Here is a 22,665-nt window from a genome sequence, read left to right as displayed (position 1 = left end):
TGATATTACCACCTTTCAAAAATCAGACAATGCAGAGCAATGCCAAAACACATGAGCGAAATCTCCCGGTGAGCCCCCACAATGCCAACATTTGGGGGAGTGTGTGGAGCTCATTTTGTGAGGCCTATATGAGGTATAATAGACCCGATGTACAATCTTGAACTGAATCAGTCTCTTAGAAAGACCAGAGAGCAGAAAGGCCAAAAGTCCCAAATATCATCCTAGTCATCATCAGCTAATTCTGGAACATCCTGTGATCATCTCTCTCGTAGGCCACCCAAAGCTGGTAGGGAAACCCTTAACAGGTGTGAGCACAGATAGGAAGTAGGCTTCACCAAGCAATCAGATAGCAAAACCTCTTCCAGGGCCGATTTAGTGAGTCGAAGGGTAGAAGAGAATTGTGCAACTTTACATACAGTAAATAAAGCTTCGCACTATGGGGCTCTTCCCTGGGTGGTCTAGTGACTGTGCATGCAACTTGATATATCAGCTTTAATTTTCAACTGCAGAAAAACAAAAACTTCTATCATGCATATTAGTGCGGTCTAGTCCAGACCGCAAAGATGTATGTGAACAAATGAAATAATGGCACAAATTCAAGCGTCCACCAAAATGTAACTCTTACAACATAAAGAGCAGGCATATCCACTACATATTGGAAGGTTCACCGGAAAGTAACCAAAGTTTAATCCAGTTTGTTTTAGGTAGAATGCCCTCCCAAAATGCACTGTGTGAGCTTGATGTGGCTCTTTGCTTTCCTTTATCTGGTCCTTGTGCCACTATTCCTCCCACAAACATGATGGGGCAATAGTCCTCTGACTGATACCAACAATGGGGTATTATTCCACTCACTGAAATCATTGACGGGACACTATTCCTCCCGCTGACTTCATTGATGGAACATTATTCCTCCCACGGAATAATAGGACACTATTCATCCCATAGATACCAATGACATCCTCCTACTACCACCAATGATGGGACATCCCTCCCACTGAAAGAATGATGGGGCATTATTCCTTTTCCAACTGATACCAACAATGGGACACTATTCCTTCCATTCACATCAATGACGGGGTGTTATTCTTTCCTCTGACCCCAAAACAGGGCACTTTTCCTCCCACTGATACCAACAATGAGGCACTATTCCTACCACTGACATTAAGGATAGGGCACTATTGCTCTCTACTGATACCAACTATAGTACACTATTCCTCCCACTGACTTCAATGATGGGGTATTATTCCTCCCACAAACTTAAATGATGGGGCGCTATTCCTCCCACTGACTTCAACACTGGGGTACTCTTTCTCCCACTGACACCAGTGATGGTGCACTATTCCCCCTCCCAATGACCACAGGCTTTAGGTATTTTTTTTAATCCCACTGACACAAAGGCATTTCCTACTTCCACTGGCCACAGTGTGGTCCCCAAAAGTCTAAAGTACAATGAACTGGCCCTTTGCTTCAAAAGTTTGGGGACCCCTGAGTTAGAGCCTCTGTCAGGTCTTAAATTGTTTATGACAGGACAGGGTGACCTCTCCAAAGGTGACACACAAACACATACACACTGAACTACATGTTTAGTAGATCAGGGAAAGGGTTAGAACCCCTGGCATTGTGTTACTGCTGTCTATACCATCCTTTCTTGCAAACAACCACACCCCATATTTCTGATTCTGGTGTCACGGGGAGAGGAAATAAAGAAAAATTGGCCTAATGTGGACACAGCCCAAAATAAAAACCTTACCAAAATTTTAATTCATCCCCACTCTATCCAGAAAAAAAAATATTGGGCTGAAGTTAGGCTGTATGTGTATGTGTAGACATATCCTTAATTATCAGTGCAGCACATTACTTGGGCTTAGCTAGTCTTCTCTAAAATATATTGGTCTACTGAGGCTAACTGAAAACATACCAATCCCTAGGTTTCCTAGATGGTGGGGAACTTTCTTTAATACTAAACAAAATGTGTGATGACTTTAGTTTGTATTGGTAAAACTAGAGGATGTCATATGTACCCCTTGGCTCCTCAAAAATGCTGAATATAGCATACATTTTTAATTATGCTGTGTGATTTATTATTTAAACACACTTTATTATTAACACCAGCTAATTAGGGATCTTCTCTGAACTTCAGTAAGACATTGAAAAGCCTTGAAAGGGCCATCATCACTGTAGATCTTTGCAGACATCAAGGAGTCAGTGAATCACTTGACAGCACCAGCACTGCAATCTATGCCAGTAGAGATGGTCATTAATAGGAACAGGATAGTGTCTCTACAAGCCATGACTTAATTCTCTTCTTTCTAGCAAAGAGAGATAAGGAATGTCTTTAACCTAACAATTCTGTTAGGAGCTTTGGGGTGCCATTCAAAATGAATAGCACTGCAATGTATAGCACCAGGTTTTGATTTCTGTTCACATCCCATGTAGACTCTGGGAATCTATGCAGTGGGGTTGTACAGAGCCATGAAAGAAACTGTTTTAGTGAAGTGTAGGTTTAAGCTGTAATCTAACAGAATATAGCAAATTCCTCCTTCAACACTAAGCAGAGCATATGGACAAATTTCCCACTGAGGCTATCGTATACTTGCATCCAGAGCCAGCAACTGTCAGAATACAGTAGTTAATGCCACACAGATTTATCAGAAACCAGCAGAAAATCAATCAGTGTATGGTCAGCTTTAGAACCTTATAGCACAGAACAGAAAATGAGAAGAAATCTAGCCATCAGGGTGCAGACATCCATAGCAAAAAAAGACGTTTTAAACATTCTACAATCTACATTCTTCTAAACCTTCTACAGTCTACCTTCTTATTAACCGTATACACTCTACCTTCTTCTAGATCTTCTACAATCTACCTTCTTCTAAACCTTCTACAATCTACCTTCTTTAAACCTTCTACAATCTACCTTCTTTTAAACCTTCTACAATCTACCTTCTTTTAAACCTTCTACAATCTACCTTCTTCTAAACCTTCTACACTATACCTTCTTTTAAACCTTCTACAATCTACCTTCTTCTAAACCTTCCACAATATACCTTCTTCTAAATCTTCTACAATCTGCCTTCTGTTAAACCTTCTACAATCTACCTTCTTCTAAACCTTCTACACTCTACCTTCTTCTAAACCTTCTACACCCTACCTTCTTCTAAACCTTCTACAATCTACCTTCTTCTAAACCTTCTACACTCTACCTTTTTCTAAACCTTCTACAATCTACCTTTCTTCTAAACCTTCTACACTCTACCTTCTTCTAAACCTTCTACACTCTACCTTCTTTTAAACCTTCTACACTCTACCTTCTTTAAACCTTCTACAATCTACCTTCTTTTAAACCTTCTACAATCTACCTTCTTTTAAACCTTCTACAATCTACCTTCTTTTAAACCTTCTACAATCTACCTTCTTCTAAACATTTTACATTCTACCTTCTTCTAAATCTTCTACACTCTACCTTCTTCTAATCCTTCTACAATCTACCTTTTTCTAAACCTTCTACACTGTACCTTCTTCTAGCCTTCTACATTCTACCTTCTTCTAAACCTTCTACACTGTACCTTCTTCTAAACCTTCTACAATCTACCTTCTTCTAAACCTTTTACACCCTACCTTCTTCTAAACCTTTTACACCCTACCTTCTTCTAAGCCTTCCACACTCTACCTTCTTCTAAATCTTCTACATTCTTCTAAACCTTCTACACCCTACCTTCTTCTAAACCTTCCACAATCTACGTTCTTCTAAATCTTCTACAATCTACCTTCTGTTAAACCTTCTACATTCTAACTTCTTCTAAACCTACTACACTCTACCCTCTTTTAAACCTTCTACAATCTAACTTCTTCTAAACCTTCTACACTATACCTTCTTTTAAACCTTCTACAATCTACCTTCTTCTAAACCTTCTACACTCTACCTTCTTCTAAACCTTCCACAATATACCTTCTTCTAAATCTTCTACTATCTGCCTTCTGTTAAACCTTCTACATTCTACCTTCTTCTAAACCTTCTACACTCTACCTTCTTCTAAACCTTCTACACTCTACCTTCTTCTAAACCTTCTACACTCTACCTTCTTTTAAACCTTCTACAATCTACCTTCTTTTAAACCTTCTACAATCTACCTTCTATTAAACCTTCTACAATCTACCTTCTTTTAAACCTTCTACAATCTAACTTCTTTTAAACCTTCTACAATCTACCTTCTTTTAAACCTTCTACAATCTACCTTCTTCTAAACCTTCTACATTCTACCTTCTTCTAAACCTTCTACACTCTACCTTTTTCTAATACTTCTACACTCTACTTTATTCTAAACCTTCTACAATCTACCTTTTTCTAAACCTTCTACACTGTACCTTCTTCTAGCCTTCTACATTCTACCTCCTTCTACACTCTACCTTCTTCTAAACCTTCTACAATCTACCCTCTTCTAAACCTTTTACACCCTACCTTCTTCTAAACCTTTTACACCCTACCTTCTTCTAAGCCTTCCACACTCTACCTTCTTCTAAATCTTCTACATTCTTCTAAACCTTCTACACTTTACCTTAATTTAAACCTTCTACACCCTACCTTCTTCTAAATCTTCTACATTCTTCTAAACCTTCTACACTTTACCTTAATTTAAACCTTCTACACCCTACCTTCTTCTAAATCTTCTACATTCTTCTAAACCTTCTACACTTTACCTTAATTTAAACCTTCTACACCCTACCTTCTTCTAAACCTTCCACAATCTACCTTCTTCTAAATCTTCTACAATCTACCTTCTGTTAAACCTTCTACATTCTAACTTCTTCTAAACCTACTACACTCTACCCTCTTTTAAATCTTCTAAAATCTACCTTCTTCTAAACCTTCTACAATCTACCTTCTTCTAAACCTTCTACACTCTACCTTCTTCTAAACCTTCCACAATATACCTTCTTCTAAATCTTCTACAATCTGCCTTCTGTTAAACCTTCTACATTCTATCTTCTTCTAAACCTTCTACACTCTACCTTCTTCTAAACCTTCTGCACTCTACCTTCTTCTAAACCTTCTACACGCTACCTTCTTCTAAACCTTCTACAATCTACCTTCTTTTAAACCTTCTACAATCTACCTTCTTTTAAACCTTCTACAATCTACCTTCTTTTAAACCTTCTACAATCTACCTTCTTTTAAACCTTCTACAATCTACCTTCTTTTAAACCTTCTACAATCTACCTTCTTTTAAACCTTCTACATTCTACCTTCTTCTAAACCTTCTACACTCTACCTTCTTCTAATCCTTCTACACTCTACCTTCTTCTAATCCTTCTACACTCTACTTTATTCTAAACCTTCTACAATCTACCTTTTTCTAAACCTTCTACACTGTACCTTCTTCTAGCCTTCTACATTCTACCTCCTTCTACACTCTACCTTCTTCTAAACCTTCTACAATCTACCTTCTTCTAAACCTTCTACACTCTACCTTCTTCTAAACCTTCCACACTCTACCTTCTTCTAAATCTTCTACAATGTGCCTTCTGTTAAACCTTCTAAATTCTACCTTCTTCTAATCCTTCTACACTCTACCTTCTTCTAAACCTTCTACACTCTACCTTCTTCTAAACCTTCCACAATATACCTTCTTCTAAATCTTCTACAATCTGCCTTCTGTTAAACCTTCTACATTCTATCTTCTTCTAAACCTTCTACACTCTACCTTCTTCTAAACCTTCTGCACTCTACCTTCTTCTAAACCTTCTACACGCTACCTTCTTCTAAACCTTCTACAATCTACCTTCTTTTAAACCTTCTACAATCTACCTTCTTTTAAACCTTCTACAATCTACCTTCTTTTAAACCTTCTACAATCTACCTTCTTTTAAACCTTCTACAATCTACCTTCTTTTAAACCTTCTACAATCTACCTTCTTTTAAACCTTCTACATTCTACCTTCTTCTAAACCTTCTACACTCTACCTTCTTCTAATCCTTCTACACTCTACCTTCTTCTAATCCTTCTACACTCTACTTTATTCTAAACCTTCTACAATCTACCTTTTTCTAAACCTTCTACACTGTACCTTCTTCTAGCCTTCTACATTCTACCTCCTTCTACACTCTACCTTCTTCTAAACCTTCTACAATCTACCTTCTTCTAAACCTTCTACACTCTACCTTCTTCTAAACCTTCCACACTCTACCTTCTTCTAAATCTTCTACAATGTGCCTTCTGTTAAACCTTCTAAATTCTACCTTCTTCTAATCCTTCTACACTCTACCTTCTTCTAATCCTTCTACACTCTACTTTATTCTAAACCTTCTACAATCTACCTTTTTCTAAACCTTCTACACTGTACCTTCTTCTAGCCTTCTACATTCTACCTCCTTCTACACTCTACCTTCTTCTAAACCTTCTACAATCTACCTTCTTCTAAACCTTCTACATGCTACCTTCTTCTAAACCTTCTACACTCTACCTTCTTTTAAACTTTCTACAATCTACCTTCTTTTAAACTTTCTACAATCTACCTTCTTTTAAACCTTCTACAATCTACCTTCTTTTACACCTTCTACAATCTACCTTCTTTTAAACCTTCTACAATCTACCTTCTTTTAAACCTTCTACAATCTACTTTCTTTTAAACCTTCTACATTCTACCTTCTTCTAAACCTTCTACACTCTACCTTCTTCTAATCCTTCTACACTCTACCTTCTTCTAATCCTTCTACACTCTACTTTATTCTAAACCTTCTACAATCTACCTTTTTCTAAACCTTCTACACTGTACCTTCTTCTAGCCTTCTACATTCTACCTTCTTCTAAACCTTCTACACTCTACCTCCTTCTAAACCTTCTACAATCTACCTTCTTTTAAACCTTCTACAATCTACCTTCTTTTAAACCTTCTACATTCTACCTTCTTCTAAACCTTCTACACTCTTCCTTCTTCTAATCCTTCTACACTCTACCTTCTTCTAATCCTTCTACACTCTACTTTATTCTAAACCTTCTACAATCTACCTTTTTCTAAACCTTCTACACTGTACCTTCTTCTAGCCTTCTACATTCTACCTCCTTCTACACTCTACCTTCTTCTAAACCTTCTACAATCTACCTTCTTCTAAACCTTCTACACTCTACCTTCTTCTAAACCTTCCACAATATACCTTCTTCTAAATCTTCTACAATGTGCCTTCTGTTAAACCTTCTACATTCTACCTTCTTCTAATCCTTCTACACTCTACCTTCTTCTAATCCTTCTACACTCTACTTTATTCTAAACCTTCTACAATCTACCTTTTTCTAAACCTTCTACACTGTACCTTCTTCTAGCCTTCTACATTCTACCTCCTTCTACACTCTACCTTCTTCTAAACCTTCTACAATCTACCTTCTTCTAAACCTTCTACATGCTACCTTCTTCTAAACCTTCTACACTCTACCTTCTTTTAAACCTTCTACAATCTACCTTCTTTTAAACCTTCTACAATCTACCTTCTTTTAAACCTTCTACCTTCTACCTTCTTCTAAACCTTCTACACTCTACCTTCTTCTAATCCTTCTACACTCTACCTTCTTCTAATCCTTCTACACTCTATTCTAAACCTTCTACAATCTACCTTTTTCTAAACCTTCTACACTGTACCTTCTTCTAGCCTTCTACATTCTACCTTCTTCTAAACCTTCTACACTCTACCTCCTTCTAAACCTTCTACAATCTACCTTCTTCTAAACCTTTTACACCCTACCTTCTTCTAAACCTTTTACACCCTACCTTCTTCTAAGCCTTCCACACTCTACCTTCTTCTAAATCTTCTACATTCTTCTAAACCTTCTACACTTTACCTTAATTTAAACCTTCTACACCCTACCTTCTTCTAAACCTTCCACAATCTACCTTCTTCTAAATCTTCTACAATCTACCTTCTGGTAAACCTTCTACATTCTAACTTCTTCTAAACCTACTACACTCTACCATCTTTTAAACCTTCTAAAATCTACCTTCTTCTAAACCTTCTACAATCTACCTTCTTCTAAACCTTCTACACTCTACCTTCTTCTAAACCTTCCACATTATACCTTCTTCTAAATCTTCTACAATCTGCCTTTTGTTAAACCTTCTACATTCTACCTTCTTCTAAACCTTCTACACTCTACCTTCTTCTAAACCTTCTACAATCTACCTTCTTTTAAACCTTCTACAATCTACCTTCTTTTAAACCTTCTACAATCTACCTTCTTTTAAACCTTCTACAATCTACCTTCTTTTAAACCTTCTACAATCTACCTTCTTTTAAACCTTCTACAATCTACCTTATTTTAAACCTTCTACAATCTACCTTCTTTTAAACCTTCTACAATCTACCTTCTTTTAAACCTTCTACATTCTACCTTCTTCTAAACCTTCTACACTCTACCTTCTTCTAATCCTTCTAAACTCTACTTTATTCTAAACCTTCTACAATCTACCTTTTTTTAAACCTTCTACAATCTACCTTCTTTTAAACCTTCTACAATCTACCTTCTTTTAAACCTTCTACAATCTACCTTCTTTTAAACCTTCTACACTCTACCTTCTTTTAAACCTTCTACAATCTACCTTTTTTTAAACCTTCTACAATCTACCTTCTTTGAAACCGTCTACAATCTACCTTTTTTTAAACTGTCTACAATCTACCTTCTTTGAAACCTTCTACCTTCTTCTAATCCTTCTGCACTCTACCAGCTTCTAAACCTTCTGCACTCTACCTTCTTTTAAACCTTCTCCAATCTACCTTCTTCTAAACCTTGTGAAATTGTAGTGTAATCGCCAACCAAAAACATGGCCAGAGCTAACTTAGCAGCAAGGACCATTCCCTATGTGACAGTGACTGGGTATGATGAATAGCCATTCAGGCTCCATGTTCTGTATAGTGAGGAGCCAGGAATGAGAGTCATGTATGTTCCTATATTAAGAAGCACTGTTTTTTATGGCGAAGAAAGCCGCTAGAGAATGAGTGGAAGGTATGTACTCCCTTTTCTAAAGCAACCAATACTTTGCCCTCAATAAAAAAAGTGTGGGGTCAAAGCTACAGAAAGAAGTAAAGATGATATGTGTTGCTATGTATTTTATTATAATGAACAATTAGAGACCGTGTGTAGGGAGTAAAACTGTTAGATAAGAATGTACAGCAGCCTCTCTCAATAAGGGTTCTATGGAAGGATGTTGCTCAGGGTTCCTTGAGTAATTTCTGCATCTCAGAATTAGACAATCGAATTCCTTTTGTAATACTGCAATCGAGAGGGAGACACCTTCAGCAGCCCACATAGAAGTGTGGCTGGCAGACGGGGGTAAGCGAGCACTAAAACACTCTTGGCTGACCTGCAATTGCAGTTTAAAAAGACAAGCAGACAGCAGAACCTTGATTTTGGAGGATTTTGTCCTGCTCTGCCACACTAGGTGTGCATGGGGCCTACTGCAAGTTGTTGCTGCATTTGTAGAGTATGGAAACCAAACATTTCATACTCCTGATAAGTGCCTGCTGTACCATGTACTTTCATTTCAATTTTCAACTGAATGGGATATGTTGCAAGGTGAGGGGTTTACATATACTTTATGAAGCTGTTGTGTTTTATTATAGATATATCATGCATTATCCTCTGTCTCATGAGTGCTCAGGCATAAAACTATAAAAATCTCCAAAAATGACTGGTGCCTATCTTTCATGACTCAATACATGCCAAGGCTTCTACCTTCAGAGTGCATGTGCCCAGGAGCTACATTAAAGTGAGTGGACTGGGGCATTTGGAGTGTATACCTGTAAGACTGCTTGAAGGTCATCTTACATGACATGGGTGATAAAGACGTATAGGAGGAAAATCAATCTGTGCCCATCAGTGCTGCCAATCTGTGCCCATCAGTGCTGCCAATCTTTGCCCATCAGTACTGCCAATATGTGACCATCATTGCTGCCAAGCTGTGCCCGTCAGTAAGTGCCACCTATCAGTGCCCTTCAGTGCTGCCATTTAGTGCCCATCAGTGCTGCCTATCAGTGCCGTCAGTAAGTGCCACCTACCAGTGCCGCCTATCAGTGCCCTTCAGTGCTGCCTATTAGTGCCCATCAGTACCGCCCATTAGTGCCATCAGTGCTGCCTATCCGTGCAGCTTCATCAACGCACATCAGTGAAGGACAAAAATGACTTGTTTGCTAAATTTTTTAATAGAAACATAGAAAACCTTTTTTTTTTCAAAATGTTCCATTCTCTTTTGTTTGTTTAGCAAAAAACAAAACACCACTGGTGATTAAATTCCACTAAAGAAAGCTCTATTTGTTTTGATAAAAATGTCATATGGGTACAGTGTTGCATGACCGCGCAATTGTCATTCAACGTTCGACAGCGCTGGAAAGCTGAAAATTGGCCTGGGCAGGAAGGGGGTGAAAGTGCCTGGTATTGAGGTGGCTAAGGAAATCTTACGCTCATTTAAAAATAAAATACTGGTCAATGAATTTAGGTGCAAATATACCAAATAGCTTGTAAGATGCCTGATTTGTGGGCATGACTCAAAAGTGGTGGCAGAGCTCAGCTGCCAACCGCCCCCTTGTGTAGTGAGTGCACCTGTGTCGAGTGCTGATGTCATCTGATGTCATTCTCACTAGATCAGTCCTGAGTCAATTGCAGCCCTCTAAAGCACAGGCCCTGAAGAGTGTAGCTAACATGCCCCCTCTATTCCCGGTGACGGCGCTTGTCTCGGGCAAGAGCATGGAGCTGGAGACAAGCGCCATCAACCAAGACTCAGTAGTTATTTATCTCTGTCCTAACGGAAGCAAGTGGGACTTCTTCTCTAACTGGTGGTTGGTAAGATTTCGGCAGGTATGGTCAAAGCTTTTATTCTTACTTTTGGGTTGAGTAGGAAAGGGTTAGAGCCCTTGTTAGAGTTTGTAGTATCACTGTGTAGATTCACCCTCCTTATTTTTCCCGGTGACCCTTATCAATGAAACAGAAAATGTTTGGAAACCTAAAATGTTCCATTTCCTCCTAGAACAGGAATAAAGAGGTGAAGTCCTCTGCTTTTCTGAGGACAACTGTCTAAAGCTGGCCATACACTGATTGAATTTTGAGTCGTGGAGGGCCCTGTTGGCAGGCTGCAGATAAGAGGGTACCATCAGTCCTCCTGTATGGGGTCCAGGCCAGCAGGGGGACGAATCGGATGTGGGCAGGGAGGGTGATAGGCACAGTGGGGGGGAGGGTATTGGCAATTACTGGAACTGATCCCCTGTATGGCTCTCTGAAGCAGCTTAAAGCTGGCTTCTTCTCTCTCTCTCGCTGGCTTTCCGCTGGTGCAGACAGAGCCATACAGGGGATCGGTTCCAATATTTGCCCCTCCGCTGCACCCATTGCCCTCCCTGTGCACCATATGTTTCCCCCTGTGTGCCCCCACAATGCTGCCAGCTTCTTTCCTTTCCACCAGCAGCTGCAAAAGCACAATAGGATCCTCCAGGATGGAGAGTGGTGGAAGGGTCCGGTAACTATGCCACATTTACCAGCCCCTTCTTTTCCTGAATGAACGCAATGAGTGATCAGTACCAAACACTCACTGTGTTCAATCATAACTGAAGCATAGTAAACTGTGTTTTTTTTGGGGGGGGGGGCTGTCAGATTGGCTGTATGGGGGCCCGTGGTTTCTAACAGCAGCCCTGCCTGTTGGCATAACTCTGCCCAACATCCTTCATCCTGAAAGTCAAAGGAGCTGGGCGACTAATTCTAGGCCAAACAGTGAAAGCAGCCAATCAGCCATCCAATAACCTTGTGATTTCTCTTTTTTCTTTACTGAGCACCGGGAGTACAGCTATCACTATACTCCCAGCACTCTGACAGGAGAGATACAGCTGCTGTGTACAGGGCTAAGAATAAGGGGGTAGCACTGGCTATCTTCTATGTGACCAGGGCCCCATAAGTTCAACAGGGGGACCCATTGAAGTGGAGGGTGAAATTACTGGAAGCAATCCCCCTGTAGCCCCCTTGCAGTGCAGCCAGCTTCTCCTTTTTCCCCACCTGCTTTCAGCTGCTCCTGGGGGAGCCACAGGAGGATAGGTTCCAGGAATTGCATTTCTCCAGCTCCAATAATCCGCCCTTCCTGCAGCTTCGGGGAAAAAAATGAAACAATTGTTCCAGTGGACAAGTGGTAAAGTAGTTGTAAAGCCTTAAGGTTTTTTTTTACTTTAACCTCCCTGGCGATCTGATTATGTCAGTATTTTTGAATGTCAAAGTGGTACATTGTTTTGCATGGAAATTTGTTGTTTTATATTGTAGAACTGTAATTCTTAGGAATAACTCACTTAAATCTGTCCAAACAAGAGTCTAGTAAACATCCCGGGTATGATAAAGTTTGAAACACGAAATCATAAAATATAATAATATAATAATAAATTTAATTCAATAATATAATCAAACCAAAAACACTGAAATTTGAAATAGAGCACCAAGTTCGCACATCACTGAGCTCAGTCGCAGAATCGTCGCTGTCGTCACTTTCAGTGTCTGATGACAAATTTCCCCACGAATCATTATCACTCAATTCTGCAAGTGGTTCTGATTTACTATCACTGTTCTCTAGCCGGTCTAAAACCGCTTTTGACCTAAAGGGACGCTTTTTGGACGCCATGGATGTTTCTCAGTTTCTAGGCAGAAAGAACAGTAAAAATGCAGGCAGGGCACAGGACAAAGCACTCGGGACAAAATGTATGTGAAATGCTTTGATACAGTAATGTAATCATAACAGATTACAATGTATTGTGTGTATGTCATGTTTTTACTTTTTTTAATCTCCCGCCGGTTCCGCCCCCCCCGCATCGCGACGCTTGCAGGGAAGGGAACCCGGAAGACAGATGCCGGTATCAGCCGGAGGACACAGCGGGAGGACATCGGGGAATCGCAGGACAAGGACTGCAGTGTAGGAGTGTGGATCGGGGTTACTGCTGTTGGTGCTGACAATTAACCCCGAGCTACACTTGGGATCACCGCCAGGGAGGTTAATGAATTCTATGCATTAGGGTAAAAAACACCTTCTGTGCCTGGGATCACCCCCCCCCCCATCATACTTACTTGAGCCCCATCAGGATCCAGTGCTGTGCATGATTGCCAATGCTCCCCTAGCTCTGTCCCTCCTCACCGGGCAGACTAATAAAGGTGAGAACCATTGGCTCCCTCTGTTGTCAATCAAACTCTGTGATGAGGGAGTGGGTGGGCCGGGGCTGTGTTCTACTCTGCCTATGGACACAGGCAGCAGGGCTTGGGAGCGAGCCCACACGAGTGCCCCCACAGGAATTGACTTCCTATGGTGGCACTGAAAGAGGAGCCAGGAGCCCCAGCGTGTAACAGGTCAGTATCATGTGTTTAATATTTTAATTAAAAAAATTACAAAGCTTTGCAATCTTTTTTAGAGGGAGATTTCCTATCACTTCCTGTTGGGTTTTAATGACAGGAAATGCAGGGAAATCTTCCCAATGAAGACACAGATGTACATAGATAAGCTGAATGGGATTTTAGCCCTTGCCTACCCTATTAGAAACATGAAAATGAAAGGTTTGGGGTATACACACACTTTAAGAACATACATGATTTTTCAAACTAGCCGAATTGGTTTAGAACGTATCTGTAGTGAGCACATTGCCTGTCAGTGGGGGGGGGGGGGATTCCAGATAGAGATCCCCCTCCTTCCTCCAGTATTATTAGTATTCTGCTGCAGTGAGACCGGCTCTGCACACAGTCACTAAGCCCCGCCCCCTGTCCATCACCCGCCTATCCCCATTATGTCCACACTTGGCAACCTCTCTTCAAAGATACGCCTGGGGAGGGGCGGACGGAGCGCCACATAACTAGCCACTCAGAAGAGGGCGGGGCGTGTCCCGAGTGACAGGCGGCGTCTGCCATTGGCGGGGAGGAGGGTGTGGCGAACAGTCCGCGTTCCCATTTCATAACGTCGGAGCCTGTGAAGGACAATCGCTGGCTGTGACGTCACGGAGCGGAAGGGAGGGCTGCCGCGGCGGGCTGTGTGGTGGTGGTGGCGGCAGCTGCACCGGGCAGTGAGGTGGTGGCCGGGCTCCGGGGAGGGCCGCAGGTAGTGACTGTCTGTGCGTCTCTGCTGCTATCTCTTGTGTGTCTCCCATGTCGGACTGTCCCTCTGTCTCTCCTGCGCTGCTCTGTCCTGGATGTTGGCAGCTTGTTGTGACAGGAGAATGTGTGTGTGCCCCGGGCCCAGGCGGATCGGTATGTATCCCCCCCTCCTCCTCCAGTCACAACTCCCAGGGAATGGGGGGAGGGGTTGTGCTCTGAGCTGGCAGGGTCACCCAGCTTAAAGGGTTAGTCCACTTATACTACAAAGCTGCCTGTACAGGGGGAGGGGGAGAATACAAATGGGCTGAGCAGAGTTAGGTTGGGCAATGGCATAGTTGTAGGCTGTTCATGTACTTCCCGAATCCTGACTGAAAAACTCCCAGATATAGCATCACCCTATCCTGTCTTGTTGCTAGGGTGTTGCTAAGACACTCCTAGCTGTTACTGCTCACCCCCACCATCACAAGAGAGAGCTCTCCAATCCCCCCCACACGTGTGGTCCACCATCTACTGATACAGGGGAGAAAGAGAGCACATGTGAGGGGTTATGGATCAGCTGGGGGTGTCTTAGCAACGTCCTAGTAACAAGGAATGATTCCATCTCCTGGGAGTTTTTTGGCCGGGCTTTGGGAGGTACTTAAAGGCCTCCACCTATAGCAAGGGCATCATTTAACTTGGGTCAGAGCTGCAGCGTGTGTTTTTATCTGCAGACTCCCATTACCTGCATAGGCAGTTTTGTAGAAAAGGAACACTGAACTCCAGAGAAAATTGTGAACTACCTTCCCCCGCATTTCAGGCTTAAATCCCATTTTTTTTAATCTTCAGTAGCTTAACCCCTTTATGACAGCTATATATATATATATCTATCTCAAAGTGGGCGGGCCTTAAAGTATATGTAAATAAAACAACCTGTTCAGATTAAAAAAAAAAGAAATGAAAGGCAAAACATTTATAGATACTTTTTTTTTTTTTTTTATAAGTGACCACATGCCTTCTGTTCTCAGCTGCATATGAGCTTAGGGGGTTGCAGCAGCACATTGATCTTTCCAGTGAATGGCTGTGCATGGGGTGGCATGTCAGAACGAGTCTGATCATTGGAGGAGGGGACACTGAGTTCCCAACACAGCTAGAGAACTGACCACTGTGCTCTCCTGCCTAGTGTGGTCAGTTTTAATAGGAAAGCAGAGGGACTGGCAGGAACAGCAGGGATTTCACACAAAGGAAGCAAAACAAAGATAACAGGATACTTTTTCATACAAATATATGGTACAGCAGGCACATATCAGGAGTATGAAATGTTGGGTTTACATACTCTATAATGCTCCTGTGATCAGGGTTGTGCTCTTGTCAGCACTCCAACAACTGTGATTAAGCTGTTACTGACATCGCACGGTCAGCTACTGACCATCGGTGGCTGGAAGATGATGTCAGCACCATGCAGCCTATAACATTACTCCATGATCAGGAGCCCCACCTTCTGTCTTCAGACATCACGGAGCATTGAAATCTCTAGTTCTGGGGTAGTTTCACTTATCCCTCACTCCTCCGGCAGCCATCACTTCCTTCCTTTTTCAGAAACTCCAGGTGGTGGGCGGGCCTCTTGGCGTCCTCCACTATAATGCCAGACTGCTGGCTCTGAATTGTACATTATGAGGTTGGAGTGTGACTGATGGAGCTTCAGGGAAGCGGACGCATGGAGAAGAGGAAGCCTGTGTAAGCGAGGTTGGGTAAGGTAAGTAAAACTGCATGTGAAGTGCTAGGTCCTGTTCACACTAGAATGCTGTGCGGGAAACCCATGTTCTGTGTGGGTTTACCACACCGCATTCAAGAACACACTGCCCTTGCGATCTGCAGTGGGTGTCAGTGCAATGTTAATGACACTCCAAACGCAGATGGGTTTGCCCACACCAGATCACATGATATGAAAGTACCATGCAATCAGGTTGCAGTAGTGCACGCACTACTTTTCATGCGTTATGATTTCAACCCAATCAAAATCAATGGGCTGCGATCTTACCGCACAGAACTGCATGTGAATTGCACAGGAATGCACGTCGTGTTCTGTGTAATTCCTAGTGTGAATGAGCCCTAAAGCTGGGTCTAATGCATAGTTTTATTTCTCATTCAAGTGGGCTGAATGGGGGGAAAAACAGATTTCCTTGTTTACACACGGTAGTTGGCTGGAGGAATCCTCCCTGCTGTGCCATTTTATTCTGATAGCAGGGACTCCTCCGCTCTCAGAATACACTGATCAGCGCTGCAGTATGAAAGTTTGCTGCAGGCCCATTCAAAAGAAACCCATATACCGATCGAACAGGACAGGGGGGGCGCACACAGATCAATATTTGGCTGGTCTCTGCTGAACGGCTGTGTGCACCTAGCTTTAGTCATCTTTTCAGGAAAAATGAAAAGGTGAACTAACGCCAGACATCTTCCCTGTGTGGGTGATGAGTTATCAGTGCCCGTGCAGCTGCTGTAGTGGTTCAGGAAATTGACACCTTCGCTCTTCTCCGTGCAGCAATTCCGGGATGGATCAGAGCCATTCTGATTGGCCAATGCTGACCAAGAGCACCACCTTTATCCATTCTGGAAGCTCTGCAGAGTTCAGATTTCTGGACCAATACACTGGCTGCATGGGCACTGACAGCTTGCCACCCATGGAGGTAAGTACAGCTTGGGGGGGGGGGGGGGTGACAGTTTATGGTGTTCACCTCTTAATTTTTTTTCTAAAAAGATGAACCATCCCCCTTAAAGCCCAACTTTGGGATAAAATCCACCCCAGTCTAATCATTAGCATGGGCCTGGGGGTACCTCTATAAACCCCAATATTATTTTTTTTTTTTCACTAACCTTGGGGTGCTGTTACATGATTGTCCAGTGTCAGGCTCCCCTCTGTTTACTTCTTGCTAGGATCTTTATTTTGGGTGTCTGTCACTGCCTGAGTGAAGTGGACAATTCCTCTTGCTAAGCAGTGGAGGGGTCCTCTTAGGATCCAGAAGAGATCTTGCGTAAGACCATGAGGTATGAAGGGAACTGGACAGTGAGGGTCCCCACAGGTGGGGAACAGTATTTGCAAGGGACCTTGATGGATTATTATTATACAGGATTTATATAGCGCCAACAGTTTGCTCAGCACTTTACAAAATGAAGGCAGACATTACAGTTACAATACAGTTTGGTACAAGAGGAGACAGAGGGCCCTGCTCATTAGAGCTTACAATCTTGGAGGAAAGGGATGCATTGGTCATTGCAGGATGATGCAACTCCTGCACATGTGCATTTTGTACAGGGTTTACATAGCTCAGTGTACATTCCAGAGAAGACTGTGAGCCGGCAGGTAGGTTTCTTCTATTGCACATCTCTTCTGTAATAAAGAGCTGCCTGTTCACGAGTTTTATAAGTGGGGCTTTAGTTCTGTATCAACACCTGGCGGGATGGGAAGATAAGGAACAAAGATCAGTATTGAAAGGCATAGGCCATGGTCACGGGGGGGGGGGGGGGGGGGGCTCTGGTTCCTACAGACTCTTCCTTCAGTCCCAGGTCTGTAATAAGGTACAGATCTTCAGTTATGGGGCTGGAGGAAGTACTGATGGACTACAAGTATGGTGGCATCACCCACTTGTAGATGGGACTTGTAGTGTTTCTATTCAGACTGCTGTGAATGGATGGTACAGCTGTGTGAGTTGACCCACTCTAAATTAAAAAATCAATAGGACACTTCGGGGAGAAACACCCTGCGATTCAGATAATTGGAGGGGAGGTTTCAGGGTGGGGGATTGGAGAATGTGTCTGTTCAAGTTACATCCTAGATAGAAGTGTAATCTGAAACATGGTTGGAAAAGTGAACTAAGCCTTTAAATGTTCACTTGCCTTCCTCGGGTACCATTAAAAAAGCACTTTTGCTTCTGTTATTCTTCACTTACCCAGCAGCGGCCCTTTACTCCCTGTAGCACTTGGGGTTGTGGGTGGGCCCTGCAATGCAGGATTGCTAGTGTTGCATTGTGATGCTGTTGGAGTGTCTGTGACCGACAGCGAAAGGAAGCAGCTTTGAGGGACCAGTCACATGGAGAAGAAGCGGACTGCATGAGCAAGGGATAAGGTAAGTAAAACTTCATTTAAAGGTACTCTAGAGATAGATAGCAAGTTCCCCGTGTTTACATCCTGTTTATACAGGTACCTGCTCATACGTCCAGACATGCGCTGCGATGATCTGAGCCGGAAGTTCGGCCCCTTCCTTCCTCCGCAACTGCTTTACAGATCCCAGAAGACTGGGACCATTCACAAAGCGCAGTGCTCTTCACACATGTGTAGTATGAAACCAGCTGTGAAGTCACAAGGCTTCATTGCCAGTTCCTTTACTGAAGATGTCGGCACCTGCCCCCAAAGCCGATTGAAGAATCGGCTCAAGTGAGGACACCGCTGGATCCCAGGACAGGTAAGTGTACTTAGATTAAAGTCAGCAGCTACAGTATTTGTATCTGGTGCCGTTTACATTTGTTGGGTGGGGGAGCCTGGAGCTCCGCTTTTAAGCTTTGCAGTTCTTTTGGGGGAGTCCCTGCAATAGTAGTTTAGCGTTTTCCCTGGAGTTCAGCCTTAAATCAGAGAATTGTGTATCTTATTTGTTTATGTAGAGAAATCCTATCACTCAGTCCAGGGTGCATGCAGCTGTTTACATTTATGAAGAGCATACTTTGCAAAGCCTGGCACTGACTAAAGACTGCAAATACAATCAGACCTCCAAATAATTCATTTTTGTTTTTTCTTTACATAAATGCTCTAGGCTTGAGCATGTGTAGTTGTGTGTGTTGTATCTCCCAAGCTTCATTTTTATTCAGAGGGTCTGGAATTGCAGATGCACCCAGAGAAATCAAGTTATTGACTGAAGAATATTCAGCCCAGCTGATGATTGTGTCTGCAGGTTCTTGGATATAGTTGCAAAAAGATCAGTCTGGGATGACTGTCAGCTTTATGGAGGTCTTAACAGATATCGAAATCCAAGAATAAAGATGTAAAATAGTGCAGTTTACCAACCCCTAGATGTGGTGCTTGCATTAGTTTTTTTTTTTTTTCCTCCCAAGCTAAGAACCCTCTCTGCAAACACGGAAAAATACCCAGTGATTTTTGCCCAGAATCCAGTGTCCTTGTAACTTCATGTGGCTTGAACTGAAATGTTAAACAATTTATCTTTCATCAGTCTACCTTTTGAAGTATGGTTTGTAAATACTCTTCTCCCATGTAATGGAGATGAAGAAGAGGTATTTGTAGTCCAATCTAGAAAGGCCGTCTGGCTGACAATGCTGCTTCTCCATATATGCAGTGAGTGAGTGTAGCCACCCTGTGGCAGGCAGAAAGTGTGTACTTTCACTTGGGTGAGCATTATAGAGGATTGGGGGGGGTTCTGAAGCTTGAAATAAGAAAACAAATGCAGCCACCATATCTAATGACTAGAGCTTCAATGTATTATGGGTTTGGATAAGGCTTTGTGTGCTTTAGATCTTAACAGATCTTGTCCTTGTAATTGCCTCTATGTAACTACAAGGTGCCTGCTTATAAACCAATTTCTACTTGTAGGGCTGGTTCACATTACAATTCCGGATGCATCGTTTCTCCGTGTGTGTGTTGGTGTTGTGTTTTTTTTTGTTTTATTTTATTTTTTTTTTCCCATTTCGGTTGAGGATGTGTGTTCCGTTGTGTTTTGCTGCATTCCATGTAGAAAAAATGCAACTCGTTTTAATTTTGTGGACTAGGGCCATTGGAATACATGTTAAACAATGTCCATGCATCTTTGATGCAAAATAAAAATGCATAAGACTGCAATTGGTGTGAACGAGCCCTTAAAGCGACCCTGTCCTTATGGGGAAGAAAATGAAGCACAGCCACTTTGTAAAGGAAGGTTACTGACCCCTGTTGAGTGGGTATCGGCTCCAATTTTCACTCTTGCAGAGCTGAAAGTGTTGCTGTCATGCGACACTATTACTATTATTGTACAAGATTTATATAGCACCAACAGTTTCCGCATTGCTTGCCAGAATAAAGGGAGACAGTACAGTTACAATACAAAGCATAACAAGGGTTCAGAGGGCTCTGGTTGTGAGAGCTTTCAATCCAAAAGGAAGGGGCAAGTGATACAAAAAGTGAATGGCGGTAAGGGATGAGTTGATGAAGAAACAAACATTCAGTTGTTGGAGGTGGTGTAGGCTTGGGTTTTCAGGACTGCCTAAAGGCTCACCGATTAGGACAGCCTTTTCCCACCAGGGTGCCTTGAGGTTTCTTCAGGGGGGCCTTGGCAAAATGTCTAAAAATTGCCCAAAACTTGTATACAAGCCAGCGGGTGGAGGAAGCCTGCCTTTTAGTTGCACAAAGCCACAGGTTTTCATTGTGCGCCATTATGACCTTATAGCTGCCGAAATCCTGACAACCAATGAAATAATCAGTTGTTGAGCATGTTGGTTGCCTGAACATCATAATATTATTATTATTATTAATTATATATATAATTTTTTTTTTTTTTTTTAATTTTTTTTTTTTATATATATATTTATTTTTTTTATCCTCACCTGCCCCTCTCTCAGTGCTGGGGGTCACATTAGCTCAGTGATGGAGAAAAACTGAGGGAGATGGGAAACATTGGAATACTAGTCAGTACCAGTGTGGAAAAGTGTATTTGCTTTGGAAGAAAAAATCACCTCTAATGTTGGGTGTCCTACATGTGTGGATGTTGCTGCGTTCTATAAAACTATTAGAATAGCTTTTTCATTTTAGAATAAGGTGCCCCAAGACTGTTCATAATTTTAGAGAGTGCCTTGACATTGTCCATAATTTTAAAGGGTGCCTTGAGTGAAAAAAGGTTGAGAAACACTGCATGAGGATACAGCTGGACAGATTGAGGTAGGGAGTTCCAGAGGAAGGAAGAGGCTCTGGAGAAGTCCTGGCAGCGAGCATGGGAGGAGGGAACATGGCTGCTGGTGTGCTGGAGGTCTTGGGAGTAGCAAAGAGAACAGTTTGGGTGATATTGAGTTTCAGTTTGGTAATGTAGAGGAATTGTGGATGACTGTTAGTGTTTACCTCTCGTGTGCTCACACATAAGAGGAAGGGAAGTAAGTCACCTCTTCCCCCATGGGGACATTGAATCAGACCTGCTTCTTTGCCCTTCATGAACACTGTGGAAGTGGTGTGGGTGTGCTCTGTTTGCAGACATAGTGGGGGCTCACGAACCCCAGTACAATGCTTTGCAGGTTTACAATTTGCTGAAGACTGCACTTTACATTGTGGGATGTTGGGTCTTGGCAGAGCTATATGTTAGACTTGGCTTACAAGGTGCTTTTGCGACATGCAGAGGCAGTTTATAGAAGGTATGTTCAGGCGAATTAAGTCATTTTAATGACCAAGCATACACACAAAGTGCTTGATTGTTTAGTAGATAACATTGAATTGCCCAAAAGGTATTTATGCCGGGATGAAAAATGTCTGGCTCATTGGCAGGGTAAGCACTATTTGTAGCATTACAGCTCACCATAGATCATGTTTAAACTACCACTGTAAGGGATCCATGGCACCCTCCTGACGGTGCGCATGACCGTGTATATGTGATTAGCTAAGTGCACATGAGCTCAGATCAGAATATCTGCTTTGCTCTACTTTTTAGGGCTGCACACAACTCATGCAAGCTAGTGGGGAAGCACCGTAAATGCCCAGCAACCATGTGCGATGCATGTAGGTGCAGCAATTACCTGCCAGTCAAATACGTCCTGAGAAGTAATCTAAATGTGGATTGCTTTTTAGATGTGTGGCAGTTTAGCTGCATCTCAGCTTGACCTTGCAGAAATATGGCATGCAACATCTAGGCCAATACTGACACTGTAGGTATGCATTGCCTTTGTAGAGCATTCCAAAGCTGGAACAGTGCGGCCTACAGTCACATTCCCAGGATGTCAGGGCTGATCGAATGCCTGAGCAGCCAATCCAGAACATTCTGAGTGCAGAAATGAGATAATCTCCAGGGAACTTTAATGCAGATCCACCGTACAGAACAGGAGTGCTTGCAATACACGGCCATGTGAGTCCTGAATGAAGTACACAGCAAACAGGTTTATCAAGGATTTTATTATATGAATAAAATACACATTTGTAAAAATAAATGACGTGCAAAAATGCTAATGATTGCTGCTTAAAAGTAGAATGTCATTTTCCTATGTTCTAGGGATGCAGCAGATTCACCGTGATGTCACATCAATTCCACTCTGTGTGGTTGGTCATTTTTGTGTCATCGTTCATTCTGCAGAGAACTATCACCTGTCTTGGTGGAAAATTCTTCTTTTTTTTTTTTCTTGTTATTATTCAGAATGTATCAATTGCTGTACCAGAGTGACTCTTTATTGGGTTGGGCAGTAAAACTTTCAGCCTGTGGTCAGCTTTAGACTTTGGATCTGATCAGCAACGTTTACCAACAGTTATGTAGTTTGAGGTCCTGCCTGGCTGAGTATTCAGGAAATACATTGTTTGAATTGTTGGCACTTGCTCTGTATAGTTATTGGTAACTTGCAGTACATTTTTGGCCAGGGTAGATACAGAAGGGTGTATCTAA

The 22,665-nt window shown here is 42.2% G+C and overlaps 1 protein-coding gene across 1 annotated transcript in view; it reads left to right on the top strand.

Moving 5' to 3' along the window:
* Nucleotides 1-14,043: 14,043 nt before the first annotated feature.
* Nucleotides 14,044-22,665, top strand: part of PDP1 (pyruvate dehydrogenase phosphatase catalytic subunit 1) — a 31,934-nt gene continuing 23,312 nt past the window's right edge. The window contains exon 1 of the mRNA XM_089666899.1: nucleotides 14,044-14,234. Coding sequence (XP_089523025.1) covers nucleotides 14,177-14,234 — 58 coding nt within the window. The 5' untranslated portion in view covers nucleotides 14,044-14,176. The remainder of the gene's footprint in view (nucleotides 14,235-22,665) is intronic.

The sequence above is a fragment of the Staurois parvus genome, unplaced genomic scaffold (genome assembly GCF_062004578.1).
Source record: "Staurois parvus isolate SC_StPar_1 unplaced genomic scaffold, SC_StPar_1.0 ptg000052l, whole genome shotgun sequence".
Lineage (NCBI taxonomy): Eukaryota > Metazoa > Chordata > Amphibia > Anura > Ranidae > Staurois > Staurois parvus.
This window is presented reverse-complemented; position numbering and strand designations above follow the sequence as displayed.